The 21,471-nt window shown below is 43.2% G+C and overlaps 1 protein-coding gene and 1 long non-coding RNA gene across 3 annotated transcripts in view; one reads left to right on the top strand and one right to left on the bottom strand.

Annotated features, from left to right (window-relative positions):
• LOC130917022 (synaptosomal-associated protein 25-A-like) overlaps positions 1-21,471 on the top strand; it is an 84,404-nt gene that overhangs the window by 32,880 nt on the left and 30,053 nt on the right. For both annotated transcript variants that reach the window (XM_057838077.1, XM_057838070.1), the window contains exons 2-4: positions 124-231; positions 3,957-3,998; positions 18,707-18,755. In XM_057838077.1, coding sequence (XP_057694060.1) covers positions 160-231; positions 3,957-3,998; positions 18,707-18,755 — 163 coding nt within the window. In that variant the 5' untranslated portion in view covers positions 124-159. The remainder of the gene's footprint in view (positions 1-123; positions 232-3,956; positions 3,999-18,706; positions 18,756-21,471) is intronic.
• Positions 5,884-17,411, bottom strand: LOC130917052 (uncharacterized). Its single transcript, XR_009063412.1, has 3 exons — positions 17,296-17,411; positions 6,194-6,326; positions 5,884-6,122 (listed from the first exon to the last, which is right to left on the bottom strand). It is a non-coding gene; the product is annotated as an uncharacterized LOC130917052 (long non-coding RNA).

Below are 21,471 nucleotides of genomic sequence, written 5' to 3'. Positions count from 1 at the left end.
CATCATTGCACTGTCTCACACTTATACAGTGCCATTGACGGTGATGGACGTCTGTCGCCGTCAATTGGAGTGAATGTTCAATTAAAGTGCGCCACCTGATCAACTTTTCTCTTTTTCTTCTAGTTTCATTGTCGTTGAGTTGAAGGTTCGACACCCACCATGGCAGACGAAGCGGACATGCGCAACGAGCTGGCCGACCTGCAGACTCGCGCCGACCAGATAGCCGACGAGGTGAGACGCGGGCGTCAAAGACTTGCTCGTTTTAACGAGCTGAGAGGAGCTCGGAATAACTGAGCTGCGCAAATGAACTCGTGAAATATTTATCGGCGCGTCACAGGAGGGAGACTTAGAGAGGGTTGATGGAAGGATGGAGGGCTGTATTGGTGGACAATTGCAAAGATAGATGGTGGATTGATGGGTAGAAGAATGAGAAGATGAAATGGGGAGGGTGGGTGGAACAAATTCATGGATGGATAGAAGGTTGTTTGATGGAATGATTGTTGGATGGATGGATGGATGGATGAGTGGTGTAAAAGGGGTGAATTGAAAGATTGATGGATGGATGGATAGATGGATGTTTGATGGGTGGATGTATTGGTGGACATTTGCAAAGATGGTGGATTGATGGGTAGAAGAATGAGAAGATGAAATGGGGAGGGTGGGTGGAACGTGGGTGGAACAAATTCATGGATGGATAGAAGGTTGTTTGATGGAATGATGGATGGATGGATGGATGGATGGATGGATGGATGGATGGATGGATGGATGGATGGATGGATGGATGGATGGATGGATGGATGGATGGATGGATGAGTGGTGTAAAAGGGGTGAATTGAAAGATTGATGGATGGATGGATAGATGGATGTTTGATGGGTGGATGTATTGGTGGACATTTGCAGAGATGGTGGATTGATGGGTAGAAGAATGAGAAGATGAAATGGGGAGGGTGGGTGGAACGTGGGTGGAACAAATTCATGGATGGATAGAAGGTTGTTTGATGGAATGATGGATGGATGATGGATGGATGGATGGATGGATGGATGGATGGATGGATGGATGGATGGATGGATGGATGGATGGATGGATGGATGGATGAGTGGTGTAAAAGGGGTGAATTGAAAGATTGATGGATGGATGGATAGATGGATGTTTGATGGGTGGATGTATTGGTGGACATTTGCAGAGATGGTGGATTGATGGGTAGAAGAATGAGAAGATGAAATGGGGAGGGTGGGTGGAACAAATTCATGGATGGATAGAAGGTTGTTTGATGGAATGATTGTTGGATGGATGGATGGATGGATGGATGGATGGATGGATGGATGGATGGATGGATGGATGGATGGATGGATGGATGGATGGATGAGTGGTGTAAAAGGGGTGTATTGAAAGATTGATGGATGGATAGATGGATGTTTGATGGGTGGATGTATTGGTGGACATTTGCAAAGATGGTGGATTGATGGGTAGAAGAATGAGAAGATGAAATGGGGAGGGTGGGTGGAACAAATTCATGGATGGATAGAAGGTTGTTGGATGGATGGATGGATGGATGGATGGATGGATGGATGGATGGATGGATGGATGGATGGATGGATGTTTGATGGGTGGATGTTTTGGTGGACAATTGCAAAGATAGATGGTGGATTGATGGGTAGAAGAATAGAAAGACATGGAAGAAAGGATTAATGGATGGATGAATGGAAAAGGGTTTTGAATGGGAAGACTTGGATGGATGGATGGATGGATGGATGGATGGATGAAAGGATGGATTTTTTATGAATGGATGTTGACTGAAAAGACAGATGGGTGGAAGTTTGATGGGTGGATGTTTTATGAATGGATGGTTGAATGGAAAGACAGACGGACAGAAAGAAGGATTATTGGATGAATGGATAAATGGAAAAGTGATTTGACTGGGAAGATTTAGATTGATGGATGAATGGATGAATTGATGGATGGATGTTTTATGAATGGATGTTGACTGGAAAGACATTGAAGGATGGAAAAAAGGATGAATGGATGGATGAAGGGAAAAGGGTTTTGAATGGGAAGACTTGGATGGGTGGATGAATGGATGGATTGATGGAGGGATGTTTTGTGAATGAATGTTGACTGAAAAGACATGGGAGGATGAAAAGAAGGATTGTTGAATGGATGGATGGAAAAGGGGATTGAATGGAAAGACTATGGGTTGATGGATGGATGGCATTTGTTGGATGGATGTTTGATGGATGGATGTTGAAAGGAAAGACATGGAAGGATAAAGAAGGATTGTTGGATGGTTGAATGGATGGAAGGAAATGGGTTGAATGGAAAGACTCGGATAGATGGATGGATGGATGGATGGATGGATGTTGACTGGAAAGACACGGAAGGATGAAAAGGATTAATGGACTTGGATGGATGGTTGTTTGATGGATAAATAGTTGAAAGGAAATACATAGAAATATAGGAAGATGGATGGATGGATGGATGGATGGATGGATGGATGGATGGATGGATGGATGGATGGATGGATGGATGGATGGGTGCTTGAAAGACATGGAAGGATAGATAGTTGGGTGGATGATGGAAAAGGGTTGAATGGAAAGACTGTTGGATGGACGGATGCTGAATGGAAAGAAATGAAAGGATGAAAGAAGGATTGTTGGATGTATGGATGGATGGATGGGTGCTTGAAAGACATGGAAGGACAGATACTATAGATGGGTGGATGATGGAAAAGGGATTGAATGGAAAGACTTGGATGGATGGTTGTTTGATGGATAAATAGTTGAAAGGAAATACATAGAAATATAGGAGGATGGATGGATGGATGGATGGATGGATGGATGGATGGATGGATGGATGGATGGATGGATGGATGGATGGATGGATGGATGGATGGATGCTTGAAAGACATGGAAGGATAGATAGATTGTGGATGATGGAAAAGGGTTGAATGGAAAGACTGTTGGATGGATGGATGCTGAATGGAAGAAATGGAAGGATGGAAAGAAGGATTGTTGGAAATATGGATGGAAAGGAGGTTGAATGGAAAGACTATTGGATGTATGTATGTATGTATGGATGGTTGTTGACGGGTTGAGGTTTTATGGATGGATTTTGAAAAGAAATACATGGAAGGATGGAAAGAAGGATGGATGGAAAAGGGGTTAAATGGAAAGACTGTTGGCTGGATAGATGGTTGAATGGAAAGACATGGATGGATGGGTGGAAGAAAAGGGGGTGGAATGAAAAGACTTGGATGGATGGATGTTTTGTAAATGGATGTTTGAGTGGAAAGACATGGAAAGATGGAAAGAATGATTGTTGGATAGATGGATGGTTGAAAGAAAAGATGTGAATGGATGGAAAGGGGGTTGAATGGAAAGACTATTGGATGATAGATGGATTGAAGGTTGTTTAATGGACATATGTTTTATGGATGGATTGTTGAAAGGAAAGACATAAGAAAAGCAATTAGATTGTTGCATGGTATGGGAGAGGTTATTTGATGGAAAGATTATTGTACAGAATGAAGGCCAAATGAGCTGGATGGCTGATCTTTGAATAAAGATTTTTTTAATGAATAGATTAATGGAAAGATTGATGGAAGGATGCTTGAATGTTAAGATTATTGGATGCTGGGGCGATGTAAAGATGTTTGAAAAGATTTTTGGAAGATGGGTGAATGGAAGATAAATTCTCAAAAAGATACAAACATATAAAAAAAAACAAATACAGTACATGTTTTTTGGATGAAAGATGAAGAGATGAAAAGTTGTGTGATGCAAATTATAAATAGATGGAAGATGGCAGGATGGACAAGAAACACTAGCTGAGCTCGATAGCTGATAGATGAATGAAAGATGCTTTGATTATCAAATGACTCCACAACTACTTTGCTAACTGATTCACCGCCCCATAATTGTCCACACTGACATTGTCTTTTTGCTCTTTTGTGTTCCAGTCCCTTGAGAGCACTCGCCGCATGTTGGCTCTGGTGGAGGAGGTGAGTTCACCAACCTTCGTCCATCCCGCCGTCACCTGCCCCGACACTCCAAAGTATCTAATCCAACGCTTCCTGACGAGCTTCCGCTTTTAGCGCAAACCCGGCGTCTCTTTGAATGTCGTCGTCTTCTGTGAGCAGTTTAAAAATAGCACCTCGCTCGCATAATGTCCTCCTTTAATAAGACAACAGCAGCTGCCTCATCGGGCCACATTTGCATAAGTCGGGCTGGCAGCGACTCCGGACCCTCTAACTTTGAATGAGCATCCGACTTCAAAGTTCCAGACACAACAAAGAAGGCAAAGAATACCTATCTATTTATCCCAGGTCCTACGGTCACACGTGCCCTTGCACGCCACCTGGTCTTAGACCGAAAGTAAAGATTAGGCTAATTGAATAAGCGCACAACCGGCAGGCTCTTCTCCATGATAAACAGCAGCAGTTACATATACAACGCGTTAAGATTGTAATCATCAATCACCGAGCTACTTTAAAATTAGACCTTAAGATTGCCGACGCTGTTCTTACGAATATTGCCGTGGCGAGGTCGGCGTCCTTGCCTCGCGTGAATACGACCTCTCTTTAATTCTCCTCGCACATGACCTTTCATGTACAAAATGGCGGACCGCTCCTTGGGAGTGACCTCATAAAGTCGAGCTCTGTTACGAGCTCGGTCGAGATGCTGACGAATAGCGAGTCATCTGCTGTGCATGTGCTTTTAACAGCATTGAGTGTAGATAAGTTATAAATGAACTGTGCGTTTGGTGTGATTAAATAAATGAATAACTCTTAAATTGATAATGGATATACAGTGGGGCAAATAAGTATTTAGTCATCCACCAATTGTGCAAGTTCTCCTACTTGAAAAGATTAAGATAAGATTAAGATCAGTAAGATAAGAAAATGTCACAACTTCAGCTTCACACTTTTGAATTTACCTTAATTTTCAGACTATAAGACACTACTTTTTCCTTTCATTTTGAATCCTGCAGCTTATAGTCCAGTGCGGCTAGTTTGTTGATTTTTTTTTTTTTTTTTTTGACAGTGGCGTTATAACACTGTTATTATGGCATGACACTATCATGGGCATAAATGAATGCTTATGACAGATGTCATTATGTGCCATCCTGCAAATTTTGTCATTAAATCCATTCATGTCCAGCTGTGATCTTTTACATCCATTCAAAAGTGAGATAATTTGCCGGATGACACAAAATGACATCTGTCATAAGCATTCATTAATGTTCATGGCAGTGTCATAATTATGATTGTCGTATGACAGTCTTATGGCACAACTGTCAAATAAATTGTGACCAAATACCATAACTAGCAACTAATGAAACAACTGAAACATTAACTGAAGAAATAATTAGCACAGAACATGAATTTTGTTTGTTATTTACATCTGGAGCGCCACAATGCATGCTAGGAGGCATGTTGGACAACAACAGTGTTGACAGCAGGTGGCAGCGGAGGTTGAAAGTCTCCCCCAAGGGAGCAGTGATGGCCAAATGAAGCTTCTTGAGGCAATGAAGCTTTGCATTTTTGCTTTTGGTTCAAAGCTTCATGTTGGTTCACTTAGTCTTATGACAGTTTTATGATGCCGCTGTCAAATAAGGTGTTATCGGTTAATATCTTTTGGTGTTAATATCCCATAATACAGTGAGGACAGGTGTGGCTTATAAAGTGGAGCAAATAAGTATTTAGTCAACCACCAATTGTGCAAGTTCTCCTACTTGAAAAGATTAGAGAGGCCTGTAACAGTCAACATGGGTAAACCTCAACCATGAGAGACAGAATGTGGAAGAAAAAAAAACAGTAAATCAAATTGTTTGATTTTTAAAGAGTTTATTTCCAAATTACAGTGGAAAATAAGCATTTGGTCACCTACAAACAAGCAAGATTTCTGGCTGTCAAAGAGGTCTAACTTCTTCTAACGAGGTCTAACGAGGCTCCGCTCGTTACCTGTATTAAAGGCATCTGTTTTAACTCATTATTGGTATTAAAGACACCGGTCCACAACTTCAGTCAGTCACACTCCAAACTCCACTATGGCCAAGACCAAAGAGCTGTCGTAGGACACCAGAGACAAAATTGTAGACCTGCACCAGGCTGGGAAGACTGAATCTGCAATAGGTAAAACGCTTGGTGTAAAGAAATCAACTGTGGGAGCAATTATTAGAAAATGGAAGACATACAAGACCACTTATAATCTCGCTCGATCTGGGGCTCCATGCAAGATCTCACCCCGTGGTGTCAAAATGATGACAATAACGGTGAGCAAAAATCCCAGAGCCACACGGGGGGACCTAGTGAATGACCTACAGAGAGCTGGGACCACAGTAACAAAGGCTAATATCAGTAACACAATGCACCGCCAGGGACTCACATCCTGCATTGCCAGACGTGTCCCCCTGCTGAAGAAAGTACACGTCCAGCAGGCCCGTCTGCGTAATGTAGAGGCGTGCGAAATTTCCGATTCTTAGATTATTCGTGATTCGGCCATGGAAGATTCGCGAACGATTCACAAATATCCAAATTCCGATTATTGAATTTTATAACATGTAAAGCGGAAGTAAAACACAGCCAGCGCGGTCTTTGGGACGCAATGAGTAACGGACTGAGAGTAAATATCATGTTCAACTCATGCCACTAGATAGAAAAACAATCACACCTGACTGCGGCGGACAGCCACTACAAACAACACCCAGTTGCTAGTTGCTACAAACATACGGCTACAGTAGATATCATATATATGTAGAACTAGATGCAAAATGACAGACGACGTCGGTGTTAAACATGTATTATTGAACAGAGATGCGAAATGACCGACTTTCCGGCGTAAGTAAACAGCCGCCATCTTAAAGCAGTAGACCTCTCTAGAAGGTTCTGTTGTAGCGAACCTAATTAACTTTTTATCTAAAATACTCCTAAATCAGGAGAATCTTGTCTTGAATCTATCTTTAAATGATGAAATAGTTTTAAAAATTTGACAAAAGTAGACAGAAGGGAAATTATGGAATAACGGGAGTAATTTCAACAACTGTAACAGTTGATTCACAACATTAAATTAATTGAATGTTGCTTAAAGGTGCTGATGCAGAATGGGGACTGGAGTTTTTTTATTTACTGTTATTTTTGTATATTTGTTTACTGTTATATGTTAACTTGATACTGAAATAGTAGTTTGGTTTAGCCTGAGAGGATTTTTGAACAATTTTGGAACTAATGCACAAAACATTTTAAAAAAAAAAAAAAAAAAAAAGGAGGAGGGTGCATCAATAATCGTTTTATAATCAAATCGAAGCCTCTGAATCATAATCGTAATCGAATCGTTAGGTGCCCAAAGATTCCCAGCTCTAGTAAAGACGTAATGTAACCCTTACTTTTCGAGGCTGTGAGTCGATCAGGTCACAGTTTCTTCGTGTAGATTATATTTACTCTGTCTTCTCTACTATAATGAGGACCAACACAGTAGGCGCGTATAACCCAGAAACGTCAACGGTGCGACAACATGGCTGCCTCGAGAACGCAGTGAAATGCGGATGTTAAATTCAATTAGCCAATGCACACCAGTCGCAGTGCGGCCGCGTGTTAGATGTGTCCCAGAAGCGGCTCAACACGACGCACGCGAAAAGAACGGCAGAGTTTATTATTTGACACGACACGCAACCCTCCTGCGTCAATACTACTGGTAGCTAAGATCGGGCGGACCGGAAGTCACTTGTCGAAAAATACGGTGGATCCGGTTGACTTTCAAACTAATATGCAATCGTAACCCACTTTTTGAGTCCATCAGATCTCTTGAGTAGTAGATCGGGGCACAGTTGACTTGTCTTTGTTGATTTACTGCTGTCTTCTCTGCTATAATAATAACCAACACGGCCCCGTATTCAATACAAAACCCTCCTACCACAACAAAACAAGTAGGAACTAATATTCACATAGGAACTAATGTTATACAACATAAAATATACAATATAAATGAATACTACATCACATTTGTAAAATATAAACACATAATAAAATAAATAATCGCCCATTTAAATGAAATAAATTGAAATGAGCTAAAACACCTGTAATTAAATAATAAGAATAATACACAGATCCTGCTTACACAATTAAATTTATTAATTTCTGTGTGGCAATTTAACATGAGAAAATCCACCAATAAAGCTTTTGAAAACCGTTCATAAGAAAAAAAATGATTCATTGAGGCATTTCATTTGTATAATACATGTTAAAATCTTTGTCATTGGGATTGCGTTTCTCTTTAGCACAGGAATTCTTTTTTCTTCTTTCTTTCAGAAAGAAAGCTAACCAAAACGCGGGGTCTGAAAGGCAAATTGTTGTTGGATTATCTTTAAATACCCGCTACTTTTTGAGCAGAATTCTAGCTTTGTATAGGCTAACGTTCCTATTGTTGAAAGCACAAAAGTGTGTAATAAACAACTAGCACATTTACATTTTGCATTTTGTTTTCTTACTGTACCAAAAAATAACCGAACTGAGATTTTTGTATACCGTTACACCCCTATTACCTAGTGTTGCTTTAAAAACATCGCATAATTAAAGATTTTAGACAAAGTTATTCAGAACAATAAAATAATTATTTTGGATTTTTTTCCTAGTTATTTTATAGACTGAATTTGAATGGAACATAGTGGGGACATAGCAAAATTGAATAACAATCCAAATTAAATTTAGAAAATAGAATTTTGAAGCCTGTACCCTTGAATTTATATTGGACGGTAATCAGTAATACACAAAAAATAAGTTTACTGAGTATTTGTTCAACTTTAGTGAAGATACAGCATGATTTACACTGGGGACACAAATGGCACACAATGGCACCAAATGAAAAAAATGACCCTCATGTGTCTCCATCTCTATGGAAATATCAATTTAGATATGTGTGAAAAATTTCGCAACTGGAAGTTTTTCAAACTCATTCCCTGTAATTGACAGTGATAGTTGTCCAATCCATTTTGTTGTCTAATCTTCTTCAACGGCAGCCAATGATTTAAATAAAGTAATAGTGACAAAACAAAAGTGCAAGTGATCAGGGTATCAGCGATAGCAAAGGCGTGTCTGCCTTGTGGTCTCTCCGCCAAGGTCACATGACGCTCGGGTCCAAAGGAGCTCGAGCGTGAAACCGGAATATCTGTGGGAGGAGCTCACGGGGTGCGCGAAGCTGTTGTTTGGTTGAGCTCATTGTCTGTTTAATCAAGTGTGTCCTTGTATGTGTGTGTTTGAGCAACAATGCAAATTTGACGCCACTGCGGCTTTGTCAACAAATCTTTAGTACCGGTCCAGTCAACCAAAAACATAAGCACACAAGTAAACAAATTGGTTCTGTAGAGCAGTGTTGCTGCGGCTAGCCCTTTTAATGTTCGTCATAGTCTTTTAGACGAAAATACGAATTAGACATGGTCATATTTTGTCATTTCAAAATGTGTTCAGTTTTAGTCGAAGCCTACTCAAAATGTTTTCGTCGATAAAATTCAAAAGTTTTAGTCTATTTAGAAGGACAATGCCAACTTTGTAATGATAATACACACTCAGCAGGAAAACAATGCAATTATTTTCAATGAATTACACCCACCGAGATGCCACAAACTGTATGTACAAAAAAAGTCCAAGAGTTTAAGGGGACATTCGCGACGCTAAAGTTTATGCTAATGCTCTGCTAACGCTACGAGTTACATTTAGTGTGTGATGATCACTCGGCACAAACCTTTAAAGGCTAAACCAACATTGCATATTCTCTCTTTCCAATATAAGAAAACAAATCTTACCATGTGTTTCAAAACAAGCAAACCTTGAGCACAGCCTAGCCTGAAGCTAGACTGCACTGAACACTGTTGAGGGGCACATGTCACATGCGTGACACGGCCCAAACCTTGCTGATGCAGGCTGACGTACTACACGAATAATATGTAAAAGTCAAGCATTGTCAACATATGACAAAATACAGTGGGGCAAATAAGTATTTAGTCAACCACCAATTGTACAAGTTCTCCTGCTTGAAAATATGAGAGAGGCCTGTAATTGTCAACATGGGTAAACCTCAACCATGAGAAACAGAATGTGGAAAAAAAACAGAAAATCACATTGTTTGATTTTTAAATAATTTATTTACAAATCATGGTAGAAAATAAGTATTTGGTCACCTACAAACAAGCAAGATTTCTGGCTGTCAAAGAGGTCTAACTTGTTCTAACGAGGCTCCACTCGTTACCTGTATTAAGGGCACCTGTTCTAACTCATTATTGGTATAAAGGACACCTGTCCACAAACTCAGTCAGTCACACTCCAAACTCCACTATGACCAGAACCAAAGAGCTGTCGAAGGACACTAGAGACAAAATTGTAGACCTGCACCAGGCTGGGAAGACTGAATCTGCAATAGGTAAAACGCTTGGTGTAAAGAAATCAAGTGTGGGAGCAATTATTAGAAAATGGAAGACATACTAGACCACTGATAATCTCCCTCGATCTGGGGCTCCATGCAAGATCTCACCCCGTGGCGTCAAAATGATAACAAGAACGGTGAGCAAAAATCCCAGAACCACATAGGGGGACCTAGTGAATGGCCTGCAGAGACCTGGGACCACAGTAAGAAAGGCTACTATCAGTAACACAATCCAGGGACTCAAATCCTGCACTGCCAGACGTGTCCCCCTGCTGAAGAACGTACACGTACAGGCCCGTCTGCGGGTTGCTAGAGAGGATTTGGATGATCCAGAAGAGGACTGGGAGAATGTGTTATGGTCAGATGAAACCAAAATAGAACTTTTTGGTGGAAACACAGTTTGGAGGAGAAAGAATACTGAATTGCATCCGAAGAACACCATACCCACTGTGAAGCATGGGGGTGGAAACATCATGCTTTGGGGCTGTTTTTCTGCAAAGGGACCAGCACGACTGATTTGTGTAAAGGTAAGAATGAAGAGGGCCATGTATCGAGAGACTTTGAGTGAAAATCTCCTTCCATCAGCTAGGGCATTAAAGATGAGACATGGCTGGGTCTTTCAGCATGACAATGATCCCAAACACACAGCCAGGGCAACAAAGGAGTGGCTTCGTAAGAAGCATTTCAAGGTCCTGGAGTGACCTAGCCAGTCTCCAGATCTCAACCCCATAGAAAATCTGTGGAGGGAGTTGAAATTCCGTGTTCCCCAACGACAGCCCCAAAACATCACCGTCTGGAGGAGATCTGTCACATTCTGTTGCTGGTTAGATTTTGTTTTCCATTACAGAGCCGGCGGTGTGGGCGTTCCCATCATCGCACCTGCGGCTAATTCCAGCAACTCAACAGTTGTATATAACGCCGGCGACCCAAGCCAACGTTGCCGAGATATTTGCTTGCTGTTCGCCATTTGACACCAGTACTTTCGAGGCTCGTTGGATTTGCTAGTTTATGCGTCAGCTGTTTTTTCGTTTGGTGATTCCTCTACCTTGTGCAGGTATTGAGTGTGATTATTTTTGTTATCTTGTTGGCTCGCTGCCCACCGCTTAGTTTAGTGTTATTTGATCCCCGTCGACCTCTTGTCACGGACTCCTTTTGTTATTCTCCCTTTTTCCGCGATCGCGTGTTTTTTAGTTGTATTAAAAACCCTTTTACTATTCCCTCTGTCTCTTGTCTGCTCTTTGGTCCAATCTTGTTTTCCGCGTTCGCGGACCGTAACAGAATATCTCGGCCAAGATGGACCATGCAGACAATGAGCCATTAGCCCAGGCGTTTTCCGACCCGGAGGAGCACGCAAATCCGCTCGATCGTGTGCTCCATGAAATTAGATCGACGATTAACAAACTTACTGTCAACATGCGCTCTCTTGATGCACGGGTGGACCAGGTTTGCGCTCGTCGTCTCGTTTCCGCCACAGCCGCGGCTCCTACGCACGTCCACCTTGCCGCACAAGCTGCCCCGGCTTCCTCTCCATTGCGTGAGCCCAATATCCCACACCCGCCACGCTACGGTGGCGAAACCGGCTCGTGTGGGCAGTTTTTGCATCAATGTTCCTTAGTTTTTGACCAACAACCCCTCACGTATTCTACCGATAGATCCCGGGTCACGTTTGTCATGAGCCTTCTCTCCGGTAAGGCAGCATCTTGGTCCATGGCGATCAGCAAACAGCACCCCGAGATACGTAACTCTTTTTTTGAATTCGTTGAGGAGATGAAGAGGGTTTTCGACCACCCCTTTTGGGGCAAAGAGGCTGGTAGTCGCCTGCTAGACTTGACTCAGGGCAAACTGTCTGTCGCTGACTATTCGGTCTCCTTCCGCATCCTCGCAGCAGAGAGTGGTTTTGGTGACGCTGCTTTACGTAGCATTTTTCGGAGGGGGCTGCACCCATTAGTGAAGGACGAACTAGCTGCCCGCGACGAAGCAAAAGACTTGGAAGAATTAATTTTTTTATCTATTCGTTTGGACAATCGACTTCTTGAGCGGGAACGAGAGAGAGGGGCGGAGCGGCTTGGTCGGTCGACGAGTGCGGTCGTCGGGAGAGCTTCATCAGCTTTTGCAGCAGGCTCTTTTCCCTCGCCTGGCGGGGAGTGGCGGTCAACTACTGACGAGGGGACGATGCAGCTCGGAGGGAAGAGACTCGACACAAGGGAACGCCACCGGCGCATGGCTGAGCAGCTCTGTCTGTACTGCGGTGACCCTGGCCATCGGGTCGCTTCCTGTCCGGTGAATCCTCGTGCTGCCGGCAGAAACCATCCTCTCCTGGTCCCGATGTCAGACAGCTCCAACACAGCGAGTGACTCTCCCAGAGGCACTCCACCACGACACGGAGGGTCCCCACCTATGGTCGCAAAGTCTACAAAGCGGCTCGAAAGCACCAGGCTGCAATTACCTGGGATTAGTACCGGGAACGGTAACAGCTATAAGGTAACAGTTTTGGTCGATTCGGGGGCTGATGACTGCTTCGTGGACCACTCAATCGCAGAAGTACTCGGTGGGGCCTTGATTGAATTGAAGGAGCCCCGGGAAGTACGGGACCTTAACGGTGACCTGATTTTTACAATTTCTCATGTAACTGAAAGCCTCCAGTTAGTTGTGTCTGGTAATCACTGTGAGCAGAGACCGTTTTTTGTCATGCTGACAAAGTTGGCACCCGTGGTACTAGGTTTGACGTGGCTAAAGCGACACAACCCCGACATAGACTGGGGGGCCCCCAGGATAACAAATTGGAGTATTTATTGTCATTCTCATTGTTTGCGCGCTGCCCCGTCCCCCTCCGGGCCCACAGTACCACGTGAGCCGGAACATATCGATTTGTCTTTGGTACCCCCTGAATATCATGACCTCAAGTTGGTCTTCAGTAAAGACCTAGCAACATCACTGCCACCACATCGACCGTACGACTGCTCCATTGATTTGGTTCCGAATTCGCCGTTGCCCTCCTCTAAACTCTATCCGGTATCGAAACCCGAGCAGGGGGCCTTGAATGAATATATATCGTCTTCCCTTGCGGCCGAGCTAATTCGACCGTCAAAGTCTCCTGTTGGGGCCGGGTTCTTTTTTATTGACAAAAAAGATAAGTCCCTCCGGCCATGCGTCGATTATAGAGGCCTTAACGACATCACAGTTAAAAATAAGTACCCCCTGCCTTTGCTGGACTCCGCTTTTGCACCGTTGCAGTCCGCGTGTATTTTTACTACGCTTGACTTGCGCAACGCCTACCACTTGGTGAGAATGAGGGAGGGTGATGAATGGAAGACCGCATTTAACACTCCCATAGGTCACTTTGAATACTTAGTCATGCCGTTCGGACTTACTAATGCACCAGCAGTTTTCCAGAACCTTGTTAACGATGTGCTTCGGGACATGATAGGCCAGTTTTGTTTTATTTATTTGGACGACATCCTTATATTTTCTAGAAGCCTCGAGGAACATAGACAGCATGTCCGGCTGGTTTTGCAAAGGCTGCTCGAGAACCGGTTGTATGTCAAGGCAGAGAAATGCAGGTTCCATACCAGTTCGGTCCAGTTTCTGGGGTTTGTTGTGGAGAAGGGCCAGCTGAGAGCAGATCCAGCCAAGATACAGGCTGTGGTCGAGTGGCCTTCTCCTACATCAAGGAAGCCATTGCAAAGGTTCCTCGGGTTTGCTAACTTCTATAGGCGCTTCATTCGCAACTACAGCCAGAAGGCTGAACCTTTGACAAGGCTTACATCGACAAAAGTACCATTTAAATGGACCCCAGAGGCTGAGGCTGCATTTGTAGCTCTTAAACGGTCGTTTACGTGTGCCCCTGTCCTTGCTCACCCTAATACCGATGTGCCATTTATTGTAGAAGTGGATGCCTCGGATTCAGGAGTGGGGGCAGTCCTGTCTCAACGTTCCTCAGTCGATCAGAGGGTTCACCCCTGCGCCTTCTTCTCACGTCGCCTCAGTCCTGCTGAACGAAATTACGACGTTGGAAACCGTGAGCTGCTGGCCATCGTTCTGGCGCTGCAAGAGTGGAGACATTGGTTGGAAGGGACACCAGAGCCTTTCGAGATCTTCACCGACCACAAGAACCTGGCATACATTAGGGCAGCCAAAAGACTGAATCCCCGTCAAGCGCGTTGGGCTCTTTTTCTTACACGTTTTAATTACACAATCACGTACCGCCCTGGTCCTCGCAACACTAAGCCAGATGCCTTATCCAGGGTCTTCAGCCCAGCCCTCTGCGAGTCCGTTCCAGAGCCCATTGTGCCAGAGGCCCGTGTGGTGGGGGCCCTTCAGTGGGAAGTGGAGGGTAAGGTCGCCAACTCACTGCAAGGTGTGAACGTTCCGACGGGGTGCCCCAAGGACAAGCTATTTGTTCCCCAAGAACACAGATCGGACGTGCTGCAATGGGGGCACGCCTCGAAGGTGGCCTGCCATCCGGGGACCTCCCGGACACAGTTTTTAGTATCCCAGAAGTTCTGGTGGCCTGGAATGAATGCTGACATCCAAGAGTTTGTGCGGGCTTGCTCTGTATGCGCCCGCAACAAGTCGTCGCACAATGCTCCTGCTGGTCTCCTGCGCCCGCTGCCAGTTCCATCACGGCCATGGTCCCACATTGCTGTGGATTTCGTCTCCGGCCTTCCCAAGTCCCAGGGAAATACGGTAGTGCTGACAGTTGTTGACCGGTTCTCAAAGATGGCACATTTCATTCCGCTCCCAAAGTTGCCATCATCGCTGGAAACCGCAAACATCCTCGTGAGTCAAGTCTTCCGCATTCACGGCATACCCATTGATCTGGTATCCGACAGGGGCCCCCAATTCATATCTCGAGTTTGGAAGATGTTCTGCAAGGCCATGGGGGCCACAGCTAGTATGTCGTCGGGCTACCACCCCCAGACCAACGGCCAGACGGAGCGGGCCAACCAAGACCTTGCAGCAGCCCTCCGGTGTGTCTGCCACCAGCACCCTGCGTCCTGGTCGTCTCATATCCCATGGGTGGAGTATGCCCATAATACACTTGTCAGTGCAGCCACAGGTATGTCACCCTTTAAGACTGCATACGGCTACCAGCCTCCTGTATTCCCGTCCCAGGAGTCAGACGTCTGCATACCCTCAGTGCAACAACACCTGCGGCGGGCACACAGAGTCTGGCGGGACGCCCGTGCAGCGCTTTCACGGACAGCAGCACGCAACCAGATGTTGGCTGACCGTCACCGGAGACCGGCTCCTCTGTACAGGCCGGGCCAGAAAGTCTGGCTGTCTACAAGGGACCTGCATCTTGCCGGGGTCTCCAAGAAGTTGGGTCCCCGTTTCATTGGGCCTTTCAAGGTGGAAAAGGTGGTCAACCCTGTAGCCGTGAGGCTCACGCTCCCACGTTCCCTCAGCATCCATCCAGTGTTCCATGTCTCCCTGTTGAAACCAGTTTCCTCCAGCCCGCTATGCCCTCCGGAAGCACCCCCACCACCTCCACGCTTGATCGACGGTGACCCGGTCTACACCGTGAGGTCTATTTTGGACTCGAGGAGGAGGGGCAGGGGTGTACAGTATCTGGTCGACTGGGAGGGCTACGGTCCTGAAGAACGCCAATGGGTCCCCCGCTCCTGGATCTTGGATCCCTCGGTCATCCGCGACTTTCACGCGCGCTGTCCCGGGAAGCCAGGTGGGTCGCCAAGGGGCTCTCCTTGAAGGGGGGGTACTGTCACATTCTGTTGCTGGTTAGATTTTGTTTTCCATTACAGAGCCGGCGGTGTGGGCGTTCCCATCATCGCACCTGCGGCTAATTCCAGCAACTCAACAGTTGTATATAACGCCGGCGACCCAAGCCAACGTTGCCGAGATATTTGCTTGCTGTTCGCCATTTGACACCAGTACTTTCGAGGCTCGTTGGATTTGCTAGTTTATGCGTCAGCTGTTTTTTCGTTTGGTGATTCCTCTACCTTGTGCAGGTATTGAGTGTGATTATTTTTGTTATCTTGTTGGCTCGCTGCCCACCGCTTAGTTTAGTGTTATTTGATCCCCGTCGACCTCTTGTCACGGACTCCTTTTGTTATTCTCCCTTTTTCCGCGATCGCGTGTTTTTTAGTTGTATTAAAAACCCTTTTACTATTCCCTCTGTCTCTTGTCTGCTCTTTGGTCCAATCTTGTTTTCCGCGTTCGCGGACCGTAACAAGATCTGCATGGAGGAATGGGCCAAAATACCAGCAACCGTGTGTGAAAAGCTTGTGAAGAGTTACAGAAAACGTTTGGCCTCCATTATTGCCAACAAAGGGTACATAACAAAGTATTGAGATGAACTTTTGGTATTGACCAAATACTTATTTTCCACCCCCGGACCGGTGCCCTATATTCGGCTTGGACTCCAGCAGACTCCGATGGCTAGATGGAGCCCTGGAGGCCATTATTCTTGCTTCATACTTTTATGCCATTGGCGTAGTCACCTGCCACTCTGTTTTACGAAATTCTCAGCAACAATTTCCGGAGCGCAACATATAATCAATCCGGATCGCAACTGATACTGCTTATAATCAATTACAGTATCACATGGAAATTTCGTAGCAAGTTTTTTATACGAAGTGATCAAGATCACACTTTCATGGAAGATGAAAGAAACTTCGTAACAGGTTCGCAGTGAGTAGAATAACAGGCACACTTTTGCGTAATAGACGACGTTTATTGAGTAGAATGGATAAATGAAGAAGAAAACAAAAGAGTTACACAAAGCAGTTAACTACGCAAAGCAATTAACGGTTCAGTTCTTGATATTCAATGGCGCTAGATATGGATTAGTTGTCGAAGCTAACACAGATATCTTCGCACCAAAGCACAATGAGTTCCTTTCTGATATTGAAATCAAGCTCTTACCATGTCGACAATGAACGGAGGGCCACACAACGTTCCTGGTTTGAGCGAAAGGAAGCTCCGGGCGAGCGACTACGCGTGAATCCTACTATCCCGACCCTCTAGACCCTAAAGATCCTAAAGTCTCTCAGTGCAATCTCTTTTTATAGGCAGATGTCACGTCATCTCAGGAGACACACTGCCTGTCCAATCATGGTTAGGCTCTTTGTTTTCGTGTCCAATCAGGGTTAGGCTCATCATTGTTGTGTAACAATGATGGAATAAGGAACTTACGGTGCTTTAGTACACAATTGTACTTTGTTATATATATACTTTGTTATATATACGTGTTTTTAATAATGATTGAACCAGTGCGGGTCACAAAAAGGTCACGGATGTTTTTCTCCTTACACACTCCAACATGCCGGAAGTAGCGTTGAAGTTGAATCTTTGTGTCAAAATGATTCAGTCGAAAAAAAGTGCCTTCAAAACTTTTTCCACAAAAAAAAAAGTGCGTTCAAAACTTTTTCCACTTTTACAAATAAGTTTAAAATTTTTTGCTTTTCAAAAAAAGTGACACTTCAATAAAAAATGTATATATTTCAAATAAAAAAAAAAAAGTTTTGCAAAGGATTTTTTTCTTTGATTAAAAATAGTTTTTTGATTAAAACAACTTTTATTGCGATTGAATGATTTAGAAACAAATGTCCTACCCATAATATGGCTCAAACACAAAAAGGATTGCTTCAATCAAAGAAAACAGTTTGAATGAAAAATAAAGTGTTCAAATGCAAATTTCTGCGTCTCAAATATTTTTTTTCACATTCAAACCTTTTTTTCTACGATTGAATTTTTTAAATTTTTGATTGAAGTGATTTTTCTTTTGAAAATATATATTTTTTTGTTTGAAGCAACTTATTTTTGATTGAAAAATAAAGACATAAATGTCCTAGCCAAAATGTGGTCCAAACGCAAAATTACATGACTTCAATCAAAAATGTTGTTTCAATAAAAACAAAAAACAAAAACAAAAAACCTACTTAAATAAAAAATTTAAAAAATTCAATCAAAGAAAAATAGTTTTCAAATATATTTTTTTGAGTTTCAAATTTATTTTTGCATTCAAACAAATTTTTTTGATTGAAGTGACTTTTTCTTCGATTGAAAATACATATTTTGATTGAAGCAACTTTTTTTTGGATTGAATAATAAAGACACAAATCTACCTCCATATGTAAATTGGTGGCAATCAAGTCAAAAACCTAGTCTAAAACAACACAACACAACAAAACAAACACAAATAGGGCCCCTTGTGTCTTAACCTACACCGAACTCCTCAGATTTACTCACGGAACCCCTGGGGTTTGATCGAACCCCAGGTTAAAAGCCACTGGTTCACATTCTTACTGTAATTCTTCTTCTTCTTCTTCAATAGAGTAAAGATGCTGGAATCAGGACTCTGGTGATGTTGGATGAGCAGGGAGGTGAGTTACCACTGGAGAAAGATGTCACCAAACTTCCATTCGTGAGCCCTTTACTTCATTTCTGCTTCACCTTTCTCCTGCTGCTGCAGCAAAACTTGCATTAACTAGCGCTGCTCTATGCTTTAATAATTCATGCAAAGCGAAAGGCCCTCATGCGGTCGAGGCTTTTGTGTGAGCAATATGTTTTCATAAGAATTTAGTAGTCATTGTTAGGGTGCAAATTTTCACGAAACGCTTTTGTGCAATGTAGTGCTGCAACGATTAATCGATTAACTCGAGTATTCGATTAGGAAAAAAAGATTCGAATTAAATTTGCTGCTTCGAGTATTCGTTTAATTAAAATGGAGTTGTAATGGTTTGTTTTGAAAGTGTTTGCATTTAGTTGTATTGATTTGGGTGGATACACTGTCCTCTAGTGTGCCTCATTTCACATGGCTGAATCCAGCTGCTCTCTGTTAAGACCAACATAAGCTAAGTTTTTGTTTGAGCTGTTTTTTTTTAATGCATTTCTAATTTAGTTTACAGGTATATTTAACAGTTTTTTTGTGGCCATATGTGTTTGAACTACAGTGCCTTGCAAAAGTATTCGGCCCCCTTGAACCTTGCAACCTTTCGCCACATTTCAGGCTTTAAACATAAAGATATAAAATTTTAATTTTTTGTCAAGAATCAACAACAAGTGGGACACAATCGTGAAGTGGAACAAAATTTATTGGATAATTTAAACTTTTTTAACAAATGAAAAAATGAAAAGTGGGGCGTGCAATATTATTAGGCCCCCTTGCGTTAATACTTTATAGCGCCACCTTTTGCTCCAATTACAGCTGCAAGTCGCTTGGGGTATGTTTCTATCAGTTTTGCACATCGAGAGACTGACATTCTTGCCCATTCTTCCTTGCAAAACAGCTCGAGCTCAGTGAGGTTGGATGGAGATGGTGTTTGTGAACAGCAGTTTTCAGCTCTTTCCACAGATTCTCGATTGGATTCAGGTCTGGACTTTGACTTGGCCATTCTAACACCTGGATACGTTTATTTTTGAACCATTCCATTGTAGATTTGGCTTTATGTTTTGGATCATTGTCCTGTTGGAAGATAAATCTCCGTCCCAGTCTCAGGTCTTGTGCAGATACCAACAGGTTTTCTTCCAGAATGTTCCTGTATTTGGCTGCATCCATCTTCCCGTCAATTTTAACCATCTTCCCTGTCCCTGCTGAAGAAAAGCAGGCCCAAACCATGATGCTGCCACCACCATGTTTGACAGTGGGGATGGTGTGTTCAGGGTGATGAGCTGTGTTGCTTTTACGCCAAACATATCGTTTTGCATTGTGGCCAAAAAGTTCAATTTTGGTTTCATCTGACCAGAGCACCTTCTTCCACATGTTTGGTGTGTCTCCCAGGTGGCTTGTGGCAAACTTTAAACGAGACTTTTTATGGATATCTTTGAGAAATGGCTTTCTTCTTGCCACTCTTCCATAAATGCCAGATTTGTGCAGTGTACGACTGATTGTTGTCCTATGGACAGACTCTCCCACCTCAGCTGTAGATCTCTGCAGTTCATCCAGAGTGATCATGGGCCTCTTGGCTGCATCTCTGATCAGTTTTCTCCTTGTTTGAGAAGAAAGTTTGGAAGGACGGCCGGGTCTTGGTAGATTTGCAGTGGTCTGATGCTCCTTCCATTTCAATATGATGGCTTACACAGTGCTCCTTGAGATGTTTAAAGCTTGGGAAATCTTTTTGTATCCAAATCCGGCTTTAAACTTCTCCACAACAGTATCTCGGACCTGCCTGGTGTGTTCCTTGGTTTTCATAATGCTCTCTGCACTTTAAACAGAACCCTGAGACTATCACAGAGCAGGTGCATTTATACGGAGACTTGATTACACACAGGTAGATTCTATTTATCATCATCGGTCATTTAGGACAATATTGGATCATTCAGAGATCCTCACTGAACTTCTGGAGTGAGTTTGCTGCACTGAAAGTAAAGGGGCCGAATAATATTGCACGCCCCACTTTTCAGTTTTTTATTTGTTAAAAAACTTTGAATTATCCAATAAATGTTGTTCCACTTCACGATTGTGTCCCACTTGTTGTTGATTCTTGACAAAAAAATTAAATTTCATATCTTTATGTTTGAAGCCTGAAATGTGGCGAAAGGTTGCAAGATTCAAGGGGGGCGAATACTTTTGCAAGGCACTGTAGGGTTGTTCCGATCATGTTTTTTTGCTCCCGATCCGATCCCGATCGTTTTAGTTTGAGTATCTGCCGATCCCAATATTTCCCGATCCGATTGCTTTTTTTTTGCTCCCGATTCAATTCCAATCATTCCCGATAATTTTTCCCGATCATATACATTTTGGCAAAGAAAAAAATGAATAAAACTCGGACGAATATATACATTCAACATACAGTTCATAATTACTGTATTTGTTTATTATGACAATAAATCCTCAAGATGGCATTTACATGATTAACATTCATTCTGTGACAGGGATCCACGGATAGAAAGACTTGTAATTCTTAAAGGATAAATGTGACTTTGTATATTGTGACTAAATATTGCCATCTAGTGTATTTGTTGAGCTTTCAGTAAATGATACTGTAGCCATTTAACTGTTCTGCCCAAATGCATGATGGGAAGTGCACCCATGACTGTGCGTAGTGGTACCAATTGATATATCTTCTCTACGTTGGGGAATAACATAGGGTGTTAAGA

This window comes from Corythoichthys intestinalis, chromosome 1 (assembly GCF_030265065.1).
Source record: "Corythoichthys intestinalis isolate RoL2023-P3 chromosome 1, ASM3026506v1, whole genome shotgun sequence".
In the NCBI taxonomy this organism is placed as follows: Eukaryota; Metazoa; Chordata; class Actinopteri; order Syngnathiformes; family Syngnathidae; genus Corythoichthys; species Corythoichthys intestinalis.
The sequence above is the reverse complement of the archived record's forward strand: the minus strand, read 5'-3'. Positions and strand labels throughout refer to the sequence as shown.